This window comes from Stegastes partitus, unplaced genomic scaffold (genome assembly GCF_000690725.1).
Source record: "Stegastes partitus isolate 25-593 unplaced genomic scaffold, Stegastes_partitus-1.0.2 Scaffold141, whole genome shotgun sequence".
Classification (NCBI taxonomy): Eukaryota; Metazoa; Chordata; class Actinopteri; family Pomacentridae; genus Stegastes; species Stegastes partitus.
In genome coordinates this window covers 196,895-215,368 of record NW_007577872.1, presented here as the reverse complement: position 1 = coordinate 215,368, position 18,474 = coordinate 196,895, and the positions used below count along the sequence as shown (strand labels likewise).

Below are 18,474 nucleotides of genomic sequence, written 5' to 3'. Positions count from 1 at the left end.
GAAGGAAATTCTTTTGCCAGATATTACTCAGAAAAACTACAATAACAGAAGAATTAATGTAGGCGGTGGACCAGAACAGCAAAAGGGAAGCTTTTTAATAAAAATAAAAACATCTATATGTTGTCCATGTCTGTGATTATAAATCATACTAATTATGTTAATTATGCAACATTTATTTCCTGATTTATTTGGTCTGTTTTGAGCAGCTCCCAAAAACCCATATTTATAGTAAACTTTGTTTTTTAGATCTCCAAACCATCTTCTGCCTGTCGTTGTGCTTCATGGTGTCCTTATCCTTCTTCTTTTATTATTTCTTTGTTTGACTTGCTCTAGTTTTGCTGATTGGAGTGTTGTGAAGCCATTTAAAGTGTATTATATCGATATACCGACGTGAACATGTGGCTGCAGCACTTCAGAGCCACGAGGCTTTTCAAGGTGACAGCTTTGGCCTTTTATTCCAGCAGGATAATAAATCAGACGAATCGTTGCACTGAGACTCACATCTGATGATGACGCACCGACCAGCAGATCTCCTAAACATATAGAGACACATACACTTTATTAGGTACACCTGTAAACTTTAATGTAATCCAATATAACATCTGTACCATAAATTCTTTATTCATGACACTTGTACATTTTTAGTTGTTGTTGCCAAAAAGATCATTTGACTTTAGTTCTGTTACTGAGGTCATGGTGGTGATGTACTGGACTACATCACAATAACAAACATCTAATGAATAGTGTTTATCCTGCACATTTAAAGCCAAAGTGCTTTCTAGTAGAAAAATAAGTGAGATGCTCTGAAAGAATATTATGTGTTATTTAAATATTAAGGATTTAAACCCTGCAAAAGTGATGTAAAATACAACTTAACCTGAGTATAATAAATATCAAGGCTAACACAATATAATTTCTAATTTAAATTTACCTGAGTTATTTAAATATTAGGTAAAAAAAATCTACATAAACGGTATAAAATACAGCTTTACCTGACTGTAAAACATAACAAAGCTGGGACTGCACGTTGTTATTAATGAGGGAGATTAAGCTGACTAATTAATCATTATAGCTTAGACCTCTTGGTGTTTTTATTCATGGAAACTAACCTAAATAGTTACAACTAATAATGTTTAATTTTAATTATTTGAAATTTTTATTATTTAAATTAAATTAAATTAAATTAAATTATTTCAATTTTTAAAGAAAAGTAAAATATATAAATACATGTTCCTAATATTTTGCCCCCCATATGTATGTTAACTGAGTGGGAAAAAATCAGGAACACCTCTAAATTGATTAGATTTACATTTCCCAGATGTACCTAATAAAGTGTCTGGTGAGTGTATATCTGCAGCTCTGTCTTTAAACATATAGTTTCTGTGTGCAGAGTTAATGCGTCCAACAACGATATCTGTTGGAAAATATAAATCTTTTAAATGCAAGAATCAGCAGTTCAGTTTGAAGTCAGGTCATGTTCAGTACGTGGAATTTCCTCATTAATGTAGTCACGCATGTTCACATGTGACTCAAGAACCAACATGAATTTGCCCTTTCAGACGATGTCGTCACACATTTGGCATTTTTCAATCATCTCATCTCCTAAGTGCTGAACTGTGTAGAAAGTGTGCAAAAAACTAGAACAGGACAGAAAAACAAGACATAACAACAATATGCAATCTGTCAAATGTAATTAAATCATGATTATAACAATTTCAAACCAAGACATCTTTAAATGTTCCAGAGTTCATTTTTCAGGGGAAAAAAAACATTTAAATTCCTTAAGTTAAAACAGACTGTAAACACAATTTGTACTCTTTGGAAGCTCTTTGACAGAATACCAAAGTTTTGACATGATTTGGGGTTTTGATGTTGTGCACTTTGTGCCAGAGATGTGAGGAAGAAAGTAAAAATATCTGCACACTGAAACATTTCGTCCTGACAGGTGTGCTCAGCAACCTGGCACAGAATCATGCTGTAATTTTCCTCCCTATTTTAAATACGTCCCACTCAAAACAGTTGATGGCTAGTTCATTATATACCGGAGGAACTTTTTTCACCATTTGTTTTTCTGTTTGTTTTTGCAGCTGTACAAAATTATACTGACTGCTGTTTCTATTATTTTGTCCACCACATTTATGTCATATCAGGTGACTGTACACAGCAAAAAGATATGAACCGGTTTTATTAGGACGTCACGAATAGACTTCCACCTGAAAGTGTGCCTTTGTCTTTTTTCACACATTCATATGATTGCATGTTTTACTTATAAAATAAGCACAGTTTACATATAGAGAATATGTGTAATATTAACATGTGTATGTGTATTTATTTTTATATTAGCATACCTGTGTAGATATATAGATATATAGATGTATATTTTATGTTTTTTGATCAAAATTGAAAAGAAAATGTGACCTAGTTGTTTATAAGGGTGTTCTTTCTTTTGCATACATTATTTAAACCTAAAAAAGCAGAAATAAAACAAAATAAAATGTAAAAAATTAAAATAAAGTCCCGGCCACGCCCCGGATGTTGTTCTACTACTTCCGGGTTGACTGTCATGGAGGTTTCATTGCTGCAGTAATGCAGTAAATTCTTTTAGAATATTTTTTTTTTAAAGAGGCCGTTTAACAGAGCAGCAATGAAGACTAAAGACGCGGAAAAACTGAAAGTATTTTTTTCTGCAGTTTACGCTTTTGGCGTCTGGACCACGATCGGATCTTTGTTATATTTGAGATACATGGGTCGTTTCGAGGACATAAGGGGTGAGGGACATGGACTGGAAAACACTCATTTGTTCACATTTTAGTCAATAAATGTATTGTATTGTCAGCTATCACATATTTTCATGTATTTATTTTAATGCTGAAGAAACCCTACAAACAGTGGGATTGTCAGGCCAGTTCTGACGGCTCACTTCCTGGCCCAGTACATGCGTACAGTGAGCTACACCTTGAGCCTCGTTTTATAGCCTATATTTGTTTACAATTGGAAAATTAAGCACGCCGAATTAACTCTTTACCTTTTCTTTACGTCCTGTATAATTGCATGTTCTGGTAGCTAGCACTGAATTTCTTCGATATTGAAGAAAACCTAAAAATAGGAGGATTCTCAGTGACGTTCTGAACCGTGCCTCCGTTTCAGCTACATTTGTTTACATTGTTTACGTCGATTTAGCTGTTAGCTGCTAACAGTCACAATTAAAAGTTCTTAACGCACATTTCAATTCCTGATTCTAATAACGAGACGTTTTTGTTTTTTGTTTTTAATATAAGTACCAGATGATGCTTTCAGTGTCTTGTAAAAGCTTCAATCTGTTCCTATAGATGGATGCTGTTAAAGCACAAAACCCTTTTAATGTTGTGTTAGGTGGTCAGAAATGACATGCAATGAGCTTTTATGTTATATTTCTTCCTAATTTTGCATTTCCATGTTCCGTACAACAACAATAATGATGATCACTAATTATTTCATTTAATTTTATCACTAGAACAATCCAATCATTTAATATATGATAATACATTCTTCTAAATTATTATTTTAAATATATTACACTTTTAGCCTTGTTTTTAAATAAGACTTTTAGTAGAACATCTTTTACTTGATTTTAAGTATTTTCACTTTACAGTCTGCTTTCTTTTACTCAAGTCAACGTGACAGTAATAATAATAATAATTATTTTTGTGTTATAATGCTTCAGCAAACCTCACAGCTCATTCTTGTATTTGACTTTTAGCCCAGTGTAAAGCTTTATAGTCACAGTGCAACTGTATTTGCAGCCTGTTCCTGTAGCTGTTTGTAGTAAACACATAATATTCCTATAAAACTGTTCCACTGCAGTAAACACATACAACCAGCTTCATGTCAGTATCAATCAATCCTGTTCATTTATTCTGTGATAACCTCTGCAGCTGATTTACGTTCCTTGGACTCAGTTTACTCAGACATGATATCAGTTGCAATAACGAAATACTTTTTTTTTTTTTTTCATCCATCTTAGTGAAAAAAGCCGAGGAGGAGGAAGACAATCCATACAGGGTTGTGTACGAGACGGCTCACACCAAAACAGTCATCGTCTACAAAAAAGACTTTGTCCCTTACACCACGAGGCTCTTCAACTTCTTCAACTCCTTCACCGGAAACAAGTAGCTGCAAAGGACGCTGTCGAGTAAATCCGGATGTATTTGTGTGATGATGATTTATGAATGAAAGTCCAGACACGTGTCCACGTGTCGTGGTCTGACGGAGCTGCTGTTGTGTTTGAAAGCGAGTGGATTGCAGATGATCTATATTAAACCATTAAGAAGACACGGTGATGTTCAAAGTCTAATCAAGTTGAAAAATGTTTAAATAAATCTTATTTTTCCAGTCGTGTCAACAGGCCTCTTTTACTGCACAGATTTGGATCCGTGTTGGTCATAAGAGGCGTCACCAAAACAGCCTCACATGATTGTCAAGCGCTCACTAAATTATCTTTTTAAACAGCTGCAGATTGCAGAATGAAGCTTTTGGGCTAAGTAGCTTTAACATACACCCAGCCTTTCAGTTTTATTCCTGACTGTTTTTCTGAAGGATTTTCCAGAGGAGTTTGTTCATATATTCCTAATAGTCTAATTTATAGAATGTCTTACTGCTGAAAACAAAAAGAAATGTGTTTTTATTTCTGGCCTTTCTGGCTATGATTTACGGAGTGATAAAAAGTGATAATATAAAAATAAACTGGAACTTAATCTCGATCACCGTATTCTAATTTAATGAAGTTGAGCGTGTGATTAGCCGTGAAAATAATATATTTATATAAAAATACACAAATTGTCAGTCTCCCTGAGTTACTAATAATCAGTATATCAAATCAAATGTTTGTGTTACATACACTGTTGTACGTGGTTCAGTATGTAATAAAATGTGTTGTGTACCTGGTCTGACTTATATTCACAAAATAAGGTAGCAGTGCAAAAGAGACAAAGAACACACAAAACCAAATAGGCTGCACAGGTACAGCCAGAATGTGATGCAGTATTTACAACTGGATCTAAGGATTCACAGTTTTAAAATCTAAAGTGGCTACAAAATAGGATTTAAAATATAAAGTGAGTCTTGTAGTGTTGTTGTTGTTTTGTATAAACATGTGAATGTAGACACCCAGTCTATATTGTAAATAATCCCTTCATAATGTAGTTTAAAGGGGATTTTAAAAAGCGCCTTTTATTGTCCCTGCAAAGCTCCAGTAGAAGCTGAGCGTGCGCGTTCCCGGCTCCGGCCACAAGAGGGCGACGCCGGCTCGTCCACGCTGCAGGTGTCCGGAAGTAGCGACGGCGTGCTCCCCGAAACAACCACAACAATGAGAGCCATCGTTCAGAGGGTCACCAAGGCCAGCGTGACAGGTAAGACTAGACCCGGGACAGGTTGGCCACGGTTTAAAGGTGCAGCTAACCCGAAGCTAACGGCCGCTAACCGTGCGTGCTAATGGAGCTAGCTGGGTTAGCATTAGCATTTAAATGAATGAGGCGGCTGCAGGGGGCTCTCTGAGCTGAGCTCAGCCGGTTTACAGCGCTGTTGGCCGGATACAGAAGCTCCAAGGGGGACCGACGGAGGTTATTTCCCCGCAGTAATGCTGAGACAGTCCGCAGGAGGGACGGCTGGGTGACCGGACCGACCACAAGCTGCTGTCCCCGGATCAGAGTGACATGTGGCCGGTCACCTGTCGGTCTGCTTCTCACTGGAGACAACAACAACAACAATAACAACAAATACAACAACAACAACAACAAACTGTTTTAAAATTTAATCAAACACACTTTAATTAAATGTAAGTTCATATAGCAGCGTTTCTTCCAGTCAACTCTGTATTCTTTAGTTGGCACAGTACAGTCAAAAACATGTTTAGTTTTTAAATTTACATTTTATTTTATTTTTTTCATGTACTGGTCAATGTTGAGTGTTTGGCATAACTTGCCCTCGTAGCTGACTGATGGAAAAAACATGCAAAATGTTGAGGCCTCTTTACGTCTGCAGATTTCAATTACAATAAACTTACTTAAAGGCCTGAACTTATTTATATATATTTAGTTATTTCCTTAAACTCTGAACCAGAAGTCGACCAGAACTACTTGGGAAAGCCCAGATGATTATGTCATAGCTTTGGAAGCTTCTGATTGGTTAATTGACAACATCTGGGTTAATTGGAGGCACACCTGTGGATGTGTTTTACAGCACACCTCAAACACACACATATCAGGAAGAGAACTGTGGACCTCCACAAGTCTGGTTCATCCTTGGGTACAATTTCCATTTGCCAGAAGGTTCCACATTCATCTGTTCAAGCTATTATATGCAAGTATAAACATTAAGGGAATGTCCAGCCATCATAGCGCTCAGGAAGGAGACGGGTTCTGTATCCCAGATATGAAGTGTTTTGGTTGAAATGTGCGTATTAACCCCAGAACTAAAGCAAAAAACCTTGTGAAGATGCTGCTGAAGCTGGTCAGAGAGTCATTATCCACAGTGGAACCAGTCCTGTACCGACATGAGCTGAAAGGCTGCTCAGAGAGGAAGAAGACATTACACCAAAAGAAACATAAAAAAGACAGATCGCAGTTTGTAGATGCACACAGGGACAAAGACTTTAATCTCTGGAGACATGTCCTGTGGTCTGATGAAACTAAAACTGAACTGTTTGGCCTTAATGACCATCGGTACAACATCCCAACTGTGAAGTATGGGGATGGCAGCATCATGTTAGGGGGGGGGGGTTTGTTGCAGGAGAAAAATGGCCTAAAATAAAGCTTCACAGTTGATGATGGGAATAAAAGTCCTGTTTACTACGAGCGTCTGCACACAGTATGTCGCATATTTGTGGAGGAGGATTGTCTCTGCAGCAGGATAATGAACCCAAACGCACCTCGAGGCTTCGAAGACGAACACGAGTAACTTAATCGCCGTCATTAGTCCTTGAAAGAGTCTCAAGTGTGACTCATGCGTCTTTGTGTGTTTTGCTGCAGTGGGAGAGGAGCAGGTCGGCTCAATCGGACGTGGACTCTGTGTGCTGCTCGGCATCTCGGTGGAAGACACCCAGAAGGATGCCGACTACATGTGAGTGTTCAGACCGCAGCCTGACTTCGATGAAACTCAGTACATTTACACCAATGTGCATTTAGTGTTATCTTGATACGACACGCTGGGTTTCAGGGAAATAACTTTGACTCCCCTACAGTTAATCTGACAGCTGTAGGTTCTGGTCAGTTCAGAAATCAAGATTTCAAAAAAAAAAAAGCTAGATATTGCTCAGAAAAAAAACAAATGACATAACCTAAAAAGGTAATAAACAATAAGATATAAGTATGATTTATCACTGAATTAAACTTAATAAGCTTCAATAAGGCTAGAATAGAACAGTAGAGAGAAACACTGGCAATTACACTGACGCAAAAATGAAATGTTGCGCCTGAAAAATCCAATAAAAATGAAATATTTCACATTAGATTCACGTTGCTGCACATGGAAGTGAAATATTACACCTGAGAAATTAAAAATATGACATAAAATGCTATAAAGAGTGAACAAATTGTGAATCTATGCGAGAAAAAAATAATAAATTAGAGCTAAAATCTTTAATTATTTAGTCAACGTGTCTGGATCTACTTTAAAAAGTCACATGTGTTTTATGCCAAAATGACAAATATTTCATAATTTAAGCTTCTCAAAGTACCGTAAACAAAATATCTTAGTGTCTAGCTGTATTTTTACATTAATTAGGCTAATCTACGTAACAAATAACCCTGTAGATGTTTTAGTTGTTCCATTAACAGCCTGGTGGATTTAACTAAAATATAAACCTGTAGAAGGCTGATTGAAGGTTTTATTACATCTTTGTGCTTGTTTTTCTTTTTTAATTTCATATATATTTTACTCACTGGCAGTATTTCCTGAGGTATATTTGTTTAACCAGCCCTCCTCCAGCAGATTATTTGCTTGTTATGTTGTTGTTTATTATCCAACTCAGTCCAGAGGGATATTTTTTTGTGTTGTGACTTTTCAGCGTGCGTAAGATCCTGAACCTGCGGCTGTTCGAGGACGAGAACGGCCGAGCGTGGACCAAGAGCGTCATGGACCGGGACCTGGAGGTCCTGTGCGTGAGCCAGTTCACCCTGCAGTGCATCCTGAAGGGCAACAAGCCGGACTTCCACGCGGCCATGCCGGCAGAGCTGGCCCAGCCCTTCTACAACAGCATCCTGGAGAGCATGAGGAGCAGCTACAAGCCGGAGCTCATCAAGGGTGGGTTGAGACCACAGTGCGGTATTTTCCTTTTTGCGTCGTTTTCTGATTTAGTCTGAGTTCCGCTGATTATTTTTTTCCTATCTTGGTGCTTTTCCTAAAATATGCCTAAATACGCTCTGATGCCATCTTCAGATCAGTCGTTGAGGAGCTGAAATTATAAAAGATTTTCAAAGTCAGACTTGCAAAATAGTCGGTGTGAAGGGTCATGGTGAGTCCTACGGGAAAAGAAGAAGTCAAGAGAGTGAACGATGGCAAACAATAGCAGCAGAATTAACAAATGTGGGATCAAATTTCAGCAAAAATTAAGACCAGTAGTCTGTAGCTGTTCATTTTCTTCATTTATGGCCATAAACTCGACCGTGTTGCAGTTAAAACATCGTCATTTGTTCTCCTTAGCTCAGTCGCTAAGGTGTTTGGTGCAGCTAATTTTAAGGGATTTCTTAAGGGTTTGACCAAAATAGTGAGAGACCCCTTAAATATTTAAGTGAATATTTTAAGAGAACTTTAAGGGAAAAACTTTAGGTTTTTTGCACATTTTAGGACATCTATGAACACATGTCTTTTCATAGATGATTGTTCTTGTTATTATGATGTAGTGCTTTTTTAAGAAACTTCAAGACGCTTAACAAAGTAGGTAAAATGCAAGAAAGAAATAAAAGAAAGAAAGGAACATAAAATTAAAAAAATGGGTGTTTGCACAATTTAGTCTGAAATCTGCTGATGAATTTCTTCCTTTTCGGTGTTGTTCTTCAACATTTTCTTAATGCGAGCCTGAAATCAGATGTTGATGAGCTAATCTTGTGAAGCCAGTTTGAACAGAGTCTCAGGAGGTTGCAGGACTTTTTTTTCCCCTTTACTTTGGATGCTAAGGGCTTTTATACAGCTAACTTTAAGCGATTTTAAGTGCAAGACCAAAAGAAAAAAGAAAACCTTAAATACATCTTAAGGAAACTGTAAACAAAAGTCTTCAGGGCATTTTGTAGGGTTAGTTTTAGCTGTGTGGTTTATTTTTTCTTCTTACTTTGGTTGCTAAGGGCTTTTATACAACTTACTTTAAGAGATTCCTTAAGTGCAAAACAAAGATAAGAAAGAAAACCTTAAGTACTTGGGTAAACATTTTAAGGGACCCTGAAACAAAAGACTTAAGGTTGTTTTGTTCATATTTTCTAATTTAGTCTGAAATCTTCCTTTTTGATGTTTTTCCTCAACATTTTCTTAATGTGAGCCTGACATCAGATGTTGACGAGCTAATCTTGTGAAGCCAGTTTGAACAGAGTCTCAGGAGGTTGCAGGACTTTTTTTCCCCTTACTTTGGTTGCTAAGGGCTTTTGTGCAACTAACTTTAAGAGAGTCCTTAAGCGCAAGACAAAGATAAGAAAGAAAACCTTAAATGCTTAGGTAAACATTTTAAGGGACCCTTAAACAAATGACTTAAGGGGTATTTCTAAAATCTGTTGATAAATTTCTCCCTTTTCTTTATTATCAGCCTTTGATCTGAAGCTCATTTAGTGAAAAATTGTCCCAGTTTGAAGGTTGATGGTGGAAAGTCTGGAGGTCAAAAAGAGAGTTTTAGATGTGTGTGTGGTTTATTTTTTCTTCTTACTTTGGTTGCTAAGGGCTTTTATACAACTAACTTTAAGAGATTCCTTAAGTGCAAAACAAAGATAAGAAAGAAAACCTTAAATACTTAAACATCTTAAGGGACCCTTAAACAAGATTTAAGGGTATTTTGTGCATATTGTCTGATTTAGTCTGAATCTGTTGATAAATTTCTCCCTTTTTCTTTATTGATCTGAAGCTCATTTAGTGAAATATTGCCCCAGTTTGAAAGGTCGCGGTGCAAAGTGTGGAGGTCAGAAACGGCTTCATCGTGGTCTCGGGAGGCTGCGGGACAACAAGGCTAAACGCTCGCGGCTACTTCATTCGCAGCTAATTAAAAACAAAAGTGTCGAGGGTCGCCGTTACGGCCGCCCACTCATGCCCCCCTTTGCCGTTTAAATTGCCACCTCGGTGCAGGCGGCGGATTATCGGCGCTGTGACGCTGCGGCGGTGACGGTGGCAGCGAACTGGGTCGGCCCACCGGGGAGCAGGTGCGGAGAACACCTTGTCCCAGCAAAGGGAGGCGTAAGGCTTCCTAATTAGTCCCCCCCTCCAGAGAGGAAATACGATGATGCAGCGCTTCTCCGTCGCGGCCCACGGCTTCATTGTGCAGATGGTGTCATTAATCTCGGGGACCCGCTGCAGGAAAGGAGAACATTTAGGCTGAAACTTACTGTCCTCGCGCAGCCCCTTCATCTCCCGTCCCCAATGTCTCAACGGCGGGATGATGAAACGTCGAGTCCCTCTGGTGATGAAACGACCGATCGAGCCTCTTCTAACTGCTGCTTTGTGTCGTTGTTTTTTTTCCAGACGGGAAGTTCGGCGCCTACATGCAGGTCCACATTCAGAACGACGGACCTGTCACCATCGAGCTGACGTCTCCCGCCGGTCCAACAGACCCCAAACAGGTAAAGGTGGAGGGAAGGAAATCTGCATAAGAAGCAGTCACCGGTTGCACAGAACACCCAAAGTTCTCCACTGAGCTGGCCCGTTTAGTAGCACATAAGGGTCTGAATGTTAGAAAAGAAACACACTTGGGCGTCAGACTTCAGACTTTCTTAAGCGTAGTTGCACGAAATGTTTCCCTCCTAAAACCATTCATTGCATAAAAATAGACTGTAGAATTCTACCCTCACTGAAGACTATTTGTTCGCTTGTGTTCACGTTTGTGGATCCTGTTATCGCCTCAAAAAGTTGATTCATAGACGGTAAAAATGGTGGAAAAAAACCCAAAGTTAGCATCTCTGGAGGAGCACAAACCAAATAGAGGCAGAAACAACGAATACGAGAAGAAACTTCGACTAGAACGAGTTCAAAATATCTGCAATTACAGCCATAAACTGAACCCCGTTGCAGTTAAAATAAGATTTAGAGTCAAAGGAAGCTTCCTGTGGTCGCTAAGCCAAACTTTAAGGGATTTCTTAAGTGCAAAATTAAGGCTGCATTCCAGATCGCGTACTGTTTTTACTCAGCAGCTGTTCTCGTCTCAGTTTGCAAACAACTGGGACGCACTACTTGGTCGTAATATTGCATTCAGACTATTTTATGCTTACGGTGCAGAGGATTGTGGGTCAGAATGGCCAAAGAAAGTGGACGTAGTAGGACATCCTGGGACTTTTTCCAGATTATATTTGACATATTGGGAGATAAAAACCTTTTTCTGGCGTATTTTATTGGTATGGAAGCTTGGATGCAGATTTTAAGGGAACCTTAAGGGGAAGACTTAAGGGTGTTTTGTGCAGCTGGCATCAGACGCTGATTTAGTCTGAATTCTGTGAATGATTTTCCCACTTTTTACTTTTTTAAAAAAGACTTTTCCTGAATATTTTACACATAAAACATAGATCAAGCTCAGGGCGCCTTAAGTGAAAGGCTTAAGGGTGTTTTGTCAGATTTTCTCAGTCATGTTGGAAGTGAAAATATAAATTAAAGACTTGTTTTCATGTCTGCTACTCGTGTACAAAGAGAAACAGTTGATGCAGCTCTTTGCCCAAGAAGTCCTTTTATTTCTCGTGTTGGCCACTAGGTGGGGATGTTTGCTCTCGTGTTGTTGCTCGTGCTGCATTGACATCAGTGTTTTTATCGAGTTTAAGAAGAAACGAGGATCATCCGACACTTGGGCGGTTTGCTTTGTTGTGTTGTGTAGGTGCGACTTCTACACACGACCTGAGTCGACATCAAAAGTTGTCGTCCAACCAGTTATTGTTTTTTAAAGGTGCAAGAAGGAGAGAAAAAAACACCCTGTAACTTCAGGTTGGGAAAACATCTGCACACTTTCAGGCTCCAAATCATTAATTTAATTCTCTTCAAAGGCAGCGCTTCCACTTGAAAGATCTTCCTCGGGAGTGTATCAAAGAGAAAAAGAGGCTTTTTTTTTTTATTTCCATGCTGCCCGCTGACCAGCAGGTGATAATGATTTGATTACTGCCTCTTTAAGAAATTCCTCTTTGATACTTGCGTGAGGAAAATCCGTGAGATCGAAGCGTTGCCTTTGAAGAAAATGCTCTTGAGGTAAATTAAATTAACCCTCCTGTTACCTTCACATTTACTCACATCTTTTATCCTTGGCGTAGACCTCCAGAAAATGATCAGAATTAAAATTGTTACCCAAGTTTATGTGTAAATAGTCCTTTATATAAAATAAAACTGAAAAAACAACGTCAGCAGCTTATTTAGAGACCCCAGCAGGAGGGTTAAACTGTTTGGGGGCCTAAAACTGTGCAGACCTGCGCCGATGATGAATATAGACGAGAACCTTTTTAGTGGGAATTCCATAAAATTCATGAATCGGAATGTAAATTTCCCGAATGAGGGTTCAATAAGTTTATCTCATTTTTTAAATCTGGCTATTAAAGAGTCGTGTGCATGATAAACACAGTTCACAGCTCCACAGATGTGTCACAAATTCAGAAAAACAGACCCCAAAATACAAAAAGTGCAGCCTGTGAGTGTGTGTGGAGTCTTTTTCTTTTTTATATATATAAAGAAAGGATCAAAACTTTTGTGTGCATCGTGAAAGGTGTCGCTCACAGCGACAAACTCAAAGAGTTCTCGCCCACGTCTGCAGTTCCCTTCAGCTAAAAGAGCTTTTTTTTCATGTCACCTGTTCAACGCCGAGCAGCGTTTAGCCGCTAAAGAGACCAAGGTTTTGGCATCAGGAGGCTGAGAAAGAAACCTAAAGGGAAAAACAAAGTGTGATGCTGCTCTGTGGCGGCCGTAATGAGGCACCTGTTGGCTCACATGTCCACCATTACTACTTTATTAGTGCAGCTGCAAGTGGGCAAGAAGCACTGAAGGATAATCCCACTGTAGCTCCCATTAACGGCCTGTTTTGTCTCGTAGAACGCAGAAGTTTGCATCGACCTTCATCTTATTTCTAACTTTCCTTGATTTCGCTGTTTTGTTTTCTTTTTCTTTGAATAAAGGAGAGAAAAGTCAAAGGCAGCAACATCTAACAGTCGCTTTAAAGCTTCTGTTTTGTGCATCATGTTGTTCCAGCCTGCTGCTGTTTTCCTCATCAGATAGAAGAGTTTTCATTAAAATTCAGTTCACAACACAATGCGATGAGAATGCACAGATTTTTTGGGATTTTTTTCGACCTGCAAAAGAGTTCCGCACAAAAAAAGACTGACATATATCATGTTTTTGGGATATTTATTATATAAATCCCTTCGTCAATCATGTTTTTAACGGATGCCGAACATTTTGGGAATTCGATGTTTACGTCGGTTAGCGTGACTTTCTGAAAGCAAAGCAGCGACTGGACGGTTATGATACGTACCTTTCCACAGGTGTTACACTATATAATTTTCGGGTATTTCTTTCTATACTTGTCTCCTTTATACTTTGTGTGAACACTGTCTGCAGTTCAGCCAAAACCTCAAGAATTTTTCTTGCGTGACTGTCGGTTGTAGCTGAGGCACTAATGATTTCACTTTTTGGATGAGGAGCGCCAGAATTTTTTGTTTGTTGCAGAATCGGGTTCAAGCAAACTGATTATTTTCAAGTGAAAGATGAAATATCCCAGTTTTAAGCTGGAATTTGCTTCCTCATAAATCCATTGTTTAGGGCACAGTTGTCGTCCACACTTCTGACTGTTACTGATATTACATCATGTTTATTTTATGTTTGACTTTACGTGTAAATATCTACTGAGACGTGTGCTGCAGCTGCGAATGTTGACTCTGACGCTTCACTGCACCTTTTATATTTATATGGTGGGCTTCATGTTTTTTAGCACGAGTATATTTAGTCTATAATCTCGTTGCATCCTTAATAAAATGACACTAAAGGCTTTCTGTCCCGACTGAACGGCGTTACAGACGAGTAGCTCAAAGACCATCAGAAAGTTTTAGAAAAAACAACAATTCTCTCAGTTTTTCACAGGTTCTGGAGGATAAATGGTGTCAGTTCAGAGACTTTTCTTTACAAACAACATGTTTTACAAACCTGTCGGCAAGGTTTTGTGGTTCAGAGGGTTAAATATTTTATGTATGTCATCGAGGATCCATTGATCCAAATTTAAGAATGGTTGCTTATTTTTTTTTAATTGTCCTGCATCCACCTCCAGCAATGATCACATTAACTAATACTTTTGTCACATGACTGTTATTCACAGCTGTGTTTGTGCTGAGTCGCACAGGATTTTATGTTTGTTACAGAATCTGTTTGGTGCAAATGGTTTGGCAAATTGTTAAATAAGATGTGGAATAAAGTGATTTTTAATGAAATATCATGATTTTAAGCCTCGGTTTGGTTAAGTTTTGCGCCAAAATGGTATGTGACAGAAGAGCAGATGAAGGACCGTTGGAAAGTTGAATGTTTCTGGATGATAAATGATGTTATTTCAGTGACTTCAGAAATGGTTCTGACGAGTTCTGAAGTCAAACGAGCTGCACACAGCCGGCAGTTCAGCTGAGACGTCCACACGTTTTAGTCACGTGGCTGTTAGTCACAGCTGAGACAGAAGTTTGTGTTTTTTACAGGATCTGTTTGGTGGTTTACGTTTGGCAAACTGTCAAATAAGATGTGGAATAAAGTGAAACTAATTAAATATTACATTTATTAGTTGAAGGATGGCTTTGTTTTTACGGTTTCTGGATGATAAATTATGTCAGTTCAGTGACTTTTTCAAAGAAACAACAACATGCTTTTCAAAGCTGCCAGCAGAGTTTTCAAAAACGTCTCGTGCATGTCACCGACGACTCGTTGTTTCAAAGTCAAAGTTGCATATTTTTTAATTCACTGGATTTAGCAGCTCTTAAGCTCCGTTGTGATGAAGGACGAGGGGTGAGTTGGTTTCGGGAAGACACATAAAAAAAAAAAAGAACCCGAGCAACAATCATGTCCCGGTGATTGACGTGTGCCTTCGCCACCTCTTCCACCCTTCGCCGAGCCGGACTGATTCACAGCGTTCTCACTCAGTCGCCCCCATGGCGGAGCTGAAAGTCCCCCGACTTGGCTCAGCCGAGTGCTTGTGTACGAGCGATGTGGGCGACAGGCTGTTATGTGTGGGCTTCGGATGATTGGCAGCTCAGGCCCACATTCGCAGGCTTCGGGGAGCTCGCTGCAGCGCCGGCCAGGCTCTGGAATACCGTACGCGCACCGTACAAAACCAGAGGCTTTTTTTTTATTCCGCGCTAGGATCAGAAAGGGTTAATACGTACTTTGCAGAGTTCGACTTCGACTGGTGCAGGACTGAAAATCCAATCAGCAGGTGACTCGATTCTTTTGAGCTTCGTGTGATGAGCTCAGTATTGAACCTCGAGACGCCAGAAGATTATAGCAGACGTGTGATCGCATTTGTTGTAGAAAGTTATTGATTTTCATACGAACAGGTTCTCTCTGTTTTACTGCAACATAAAGTCCTGAACCTCGATGGAAACAGAGCAACCAAGAAGAAGAAGAGAAAGAGCTCAGAGATGTCTCGTTGGAATGCCAGAAATCTGAAAACAAAAGTTCAATTTCTTTGATTATTTATTTACAAAAACTGAAAAAAAAAATTGGAATCAACACCAGCTCTCGGAGAGAAAATGGTGACTCCACATTTTAATACTTACATTTTTAATTCGTCCTCGTTTCCTCTCTGCCTCGTTGGCTAAAGTTCAACAGAAAAATCCCTGAAGTTTTGTCACGTGACCATTTGTTCAGTTTGTTTTTCACAGAATCCGATCAGCACAAATGGTTTATGTTTGGTAAACTGCTGAATAAGATGTAGGATGAAGTGATTTTGATGGAATATTACGAGATGGTGGAGATGGTAGTGGCTAAAGAACTGTGGGAAAGTGGAAAAGTGAACAATTCTTTCTATTTTTACAGTTTTAGGTTCTGATGAATAGTGTAATTTTGGTCACTTAAAAAAAACCTGCAGATCATAAAATCTGAAAAAGTGAAAGTTGAGTTTCTTTGATTACTTATTCCACAAAAATTTTTTTAAAAACCCTAATCAACATATTCAGCATTTTGCCAAGTGCCCACAGGTGTTACCAACACTGGGAAAGAACAGTGTCTCTACTTGCTGTAGATATTTTACTATTTATATTTATAATGCGTCTCCTCTCTGCTCTGTGGAAACACTGCCTGCAGTTCAGCCCAACAGTCCCTGGATCTATTTACTTATTTATTAATATTTGCAGAATCCTGTTCGCGCAAATGGGTTATTTTTGGTGACTTTTTTTAAATAAGATATGCATGATTTTAAACCTGGATCTTGTTACGTTCTCTGGCGAAATGGCAGATGAGTAGTTCAAGGACCTGCGGAAAGTTAAAAGTGAACAATTCTTTCTGTTTTTACGGTCTCAGGGTCTGATAAGTGGTGTGATTTTGGTAATTTTTTGAGGTAACAAGCATTTTACAGCTATAAAGCTCATAAAAAAGGAAAAAGGGAAAGTTGAATTTCTTTATTTATTTTACAAAAATTGAAGAAAAAACCCTTAATCACCATATTCAGTGGTAAACACTGCCTGCAGTTCAGCCCAACAGTCCCTGGATTTTGAGCAAATGGTTTATTTTTGATGATTTTAATGACAGATGAGTAGTTCAAGGACCTGTGGAAAGTTAGAAACGCGACGATTCCGTCTGTTTCTACGGTTTGCGACTCTGATAAGCGGTGTAGTTTCAGCGATATTTTATTGCTGGTGGATTCTGGGGGTTAAGAGCAGAATGCCGTTCCCCTCGGTGACAACGTCTCCGAGCTTCTTCCTCCAACATCTGAAGGAGGTTCATGCATCCCGAATAAAGTCCTGACGCCTTGGCTTCGGGCCGGCTTTGGCTCGGTGGGCTTGGCTCGCCTGCCCAAAGGGAGGGATATTAAGCAGTCCTCAGAATTTTAATCTTGTCTGTTTGGGATGTTTTGCTGTGGGGGCCGAGGAGCCAAAGCCAAGGCTGAACATGAGGGATAAAAGGCCAGCCAATAGGCTACGCTTGGCACTGCAGGGAGGGAGGCGGTGGCGGCGGTGGTGGGGGGGGGATGAAGCAACAGCCAACAGACACTGTTCCTTTCTTTCCATGAATCAGGGATTTAGTCCACCGCGGGGTCAAGCGGCCAGCAAACAATGGAGTTATCCAGAGCCATGAAAATCATCCGGCGTTCGATAGCAGCACGGTCCAGTTCGTTCACCTTTTCTTGATTCTGATTTGGGCCCAGGAGTTGTGTAGCGTCCGATCACGGTTCTGAAATATTGATCGCTTTATGGCACGAACGTGTTTCCTCGCAGTGTCCGGTCGGCGATCGTGTGTCCCCAGCAGGCCTGGCTTCAATCCTGCAGCGTGGCTTTGTGCTCTTTGAATAATGTAATGACTTACGCAATGCTTTTGGATTTTTAAGATGACATTTAGGTCATAAATATTTCCCCCCGGCAGCCATAAAAGTTTCAGCATCTGTGTTTACAAGCCTCCTTCAGATGACGAGTGTAGCTTCATCATTACAACGAGGACGAAGGAGCAGGAGGAGGAGGAGGAGGAGGAGGAGGAGGCTTCGATTGGCTTTGAGTGAGAGTGAGTGCATCCAGTCACAACAATGGACTCATTGAGGCGATCATATGACGGCTGAGAATAGCAGCGGTCGTGTAGCCGCCGCCGTCGCTCCTCCGCTGTGTAATTAATTATACTAATTCTCATGCATGTTGGGACCTCTGGGCCACAAACTGCAAAAGGTCATGATCTGCAAGTCATGATGCAGCATGTTCACGGCGCCACCGCTGAGGCTGACGAGGCTGCAGCTCGGCCAAGAGGGGGAAATGTTAGATTTTAAAAGTTAAATTTCACCTCCTGTTATTTCACACATTAAACTTTTAACAAAGCGCAGCTCGTCCGACTCACCGGGACCGCGTGGACGTGACGCCGCTTCAAATCGGCCACGAAATGACCGCAGATGTTCCAGCTTTGGCAATAAATCGTGTGTTCGCTTAATAGTAATAACAAAAAATGTGTATTTATAGAGCACTTTCCTCTGAGTTAAAATATCAGCCGTGATTTAGTCCCTGTTCTCCCTACAGCGATGCTCTGATAATGAAAATGTGTTCTTGGTCACCTTTTTTTTGGTTTGTTTATAAAGTATTGACTCCAATTCAGAAACCAATAGTCGTCTGGTTCAAA

General features: G+C 39.6%; 1 protein-coding gene and 1 long non-coding RNA gene across 4 annotated transcripts in view; both read left to right on the top strand.

Moving 5' to 3' along the window:
• Positions 1-2,546: 2,546 nt before the first annotated feature.
• On the top strand, positions 2,547-4,918 carry LOC103355270 (uncharacterized). Its single transcript, XR_520079.1, has 2 exons — positions 2,547-2,768; positions 4,004-4,918. It is a non-coding gene; the product is annotated as an uncharacterized LOC103355270 (long non-coding RNA).
• A 374-nt stretch (positions 4,919-5,292) lies between these two features.
• The window catches only part of dtd1 (D-aminoacyl-tRNA deacylase 1), a 25,637-nt gene continuing 12,455 nt past the window's right edge, over positions 5,293-18,474 (top strand). For all 3 annotated transcript variants that reach the window (XR_520077.1, XR_520078.1, XM_008278996.1), the window contains exons 1-4: positions 5,293-5,387; positions 7,005-7,095; positions 8,042-8,277; positions 10,690-10,787. Coding sequence is in view for 1 of the 3 variants with exons in the window: in XM_008278996.1 (XP_008277218.1) it covers positions 5,345-5,387; positions 7,005-7,095; positions 8,042-8,277; positions 10,690-10,787 (468 nt within the window). In the remaining 2 variants the exon portion in view is untranslated. The remainder of the gene's footprint in view (positions 5,388-7,004; positions 7,096-8,041; positions 8,278-10,689; positions 10,788-18,474) is intronic.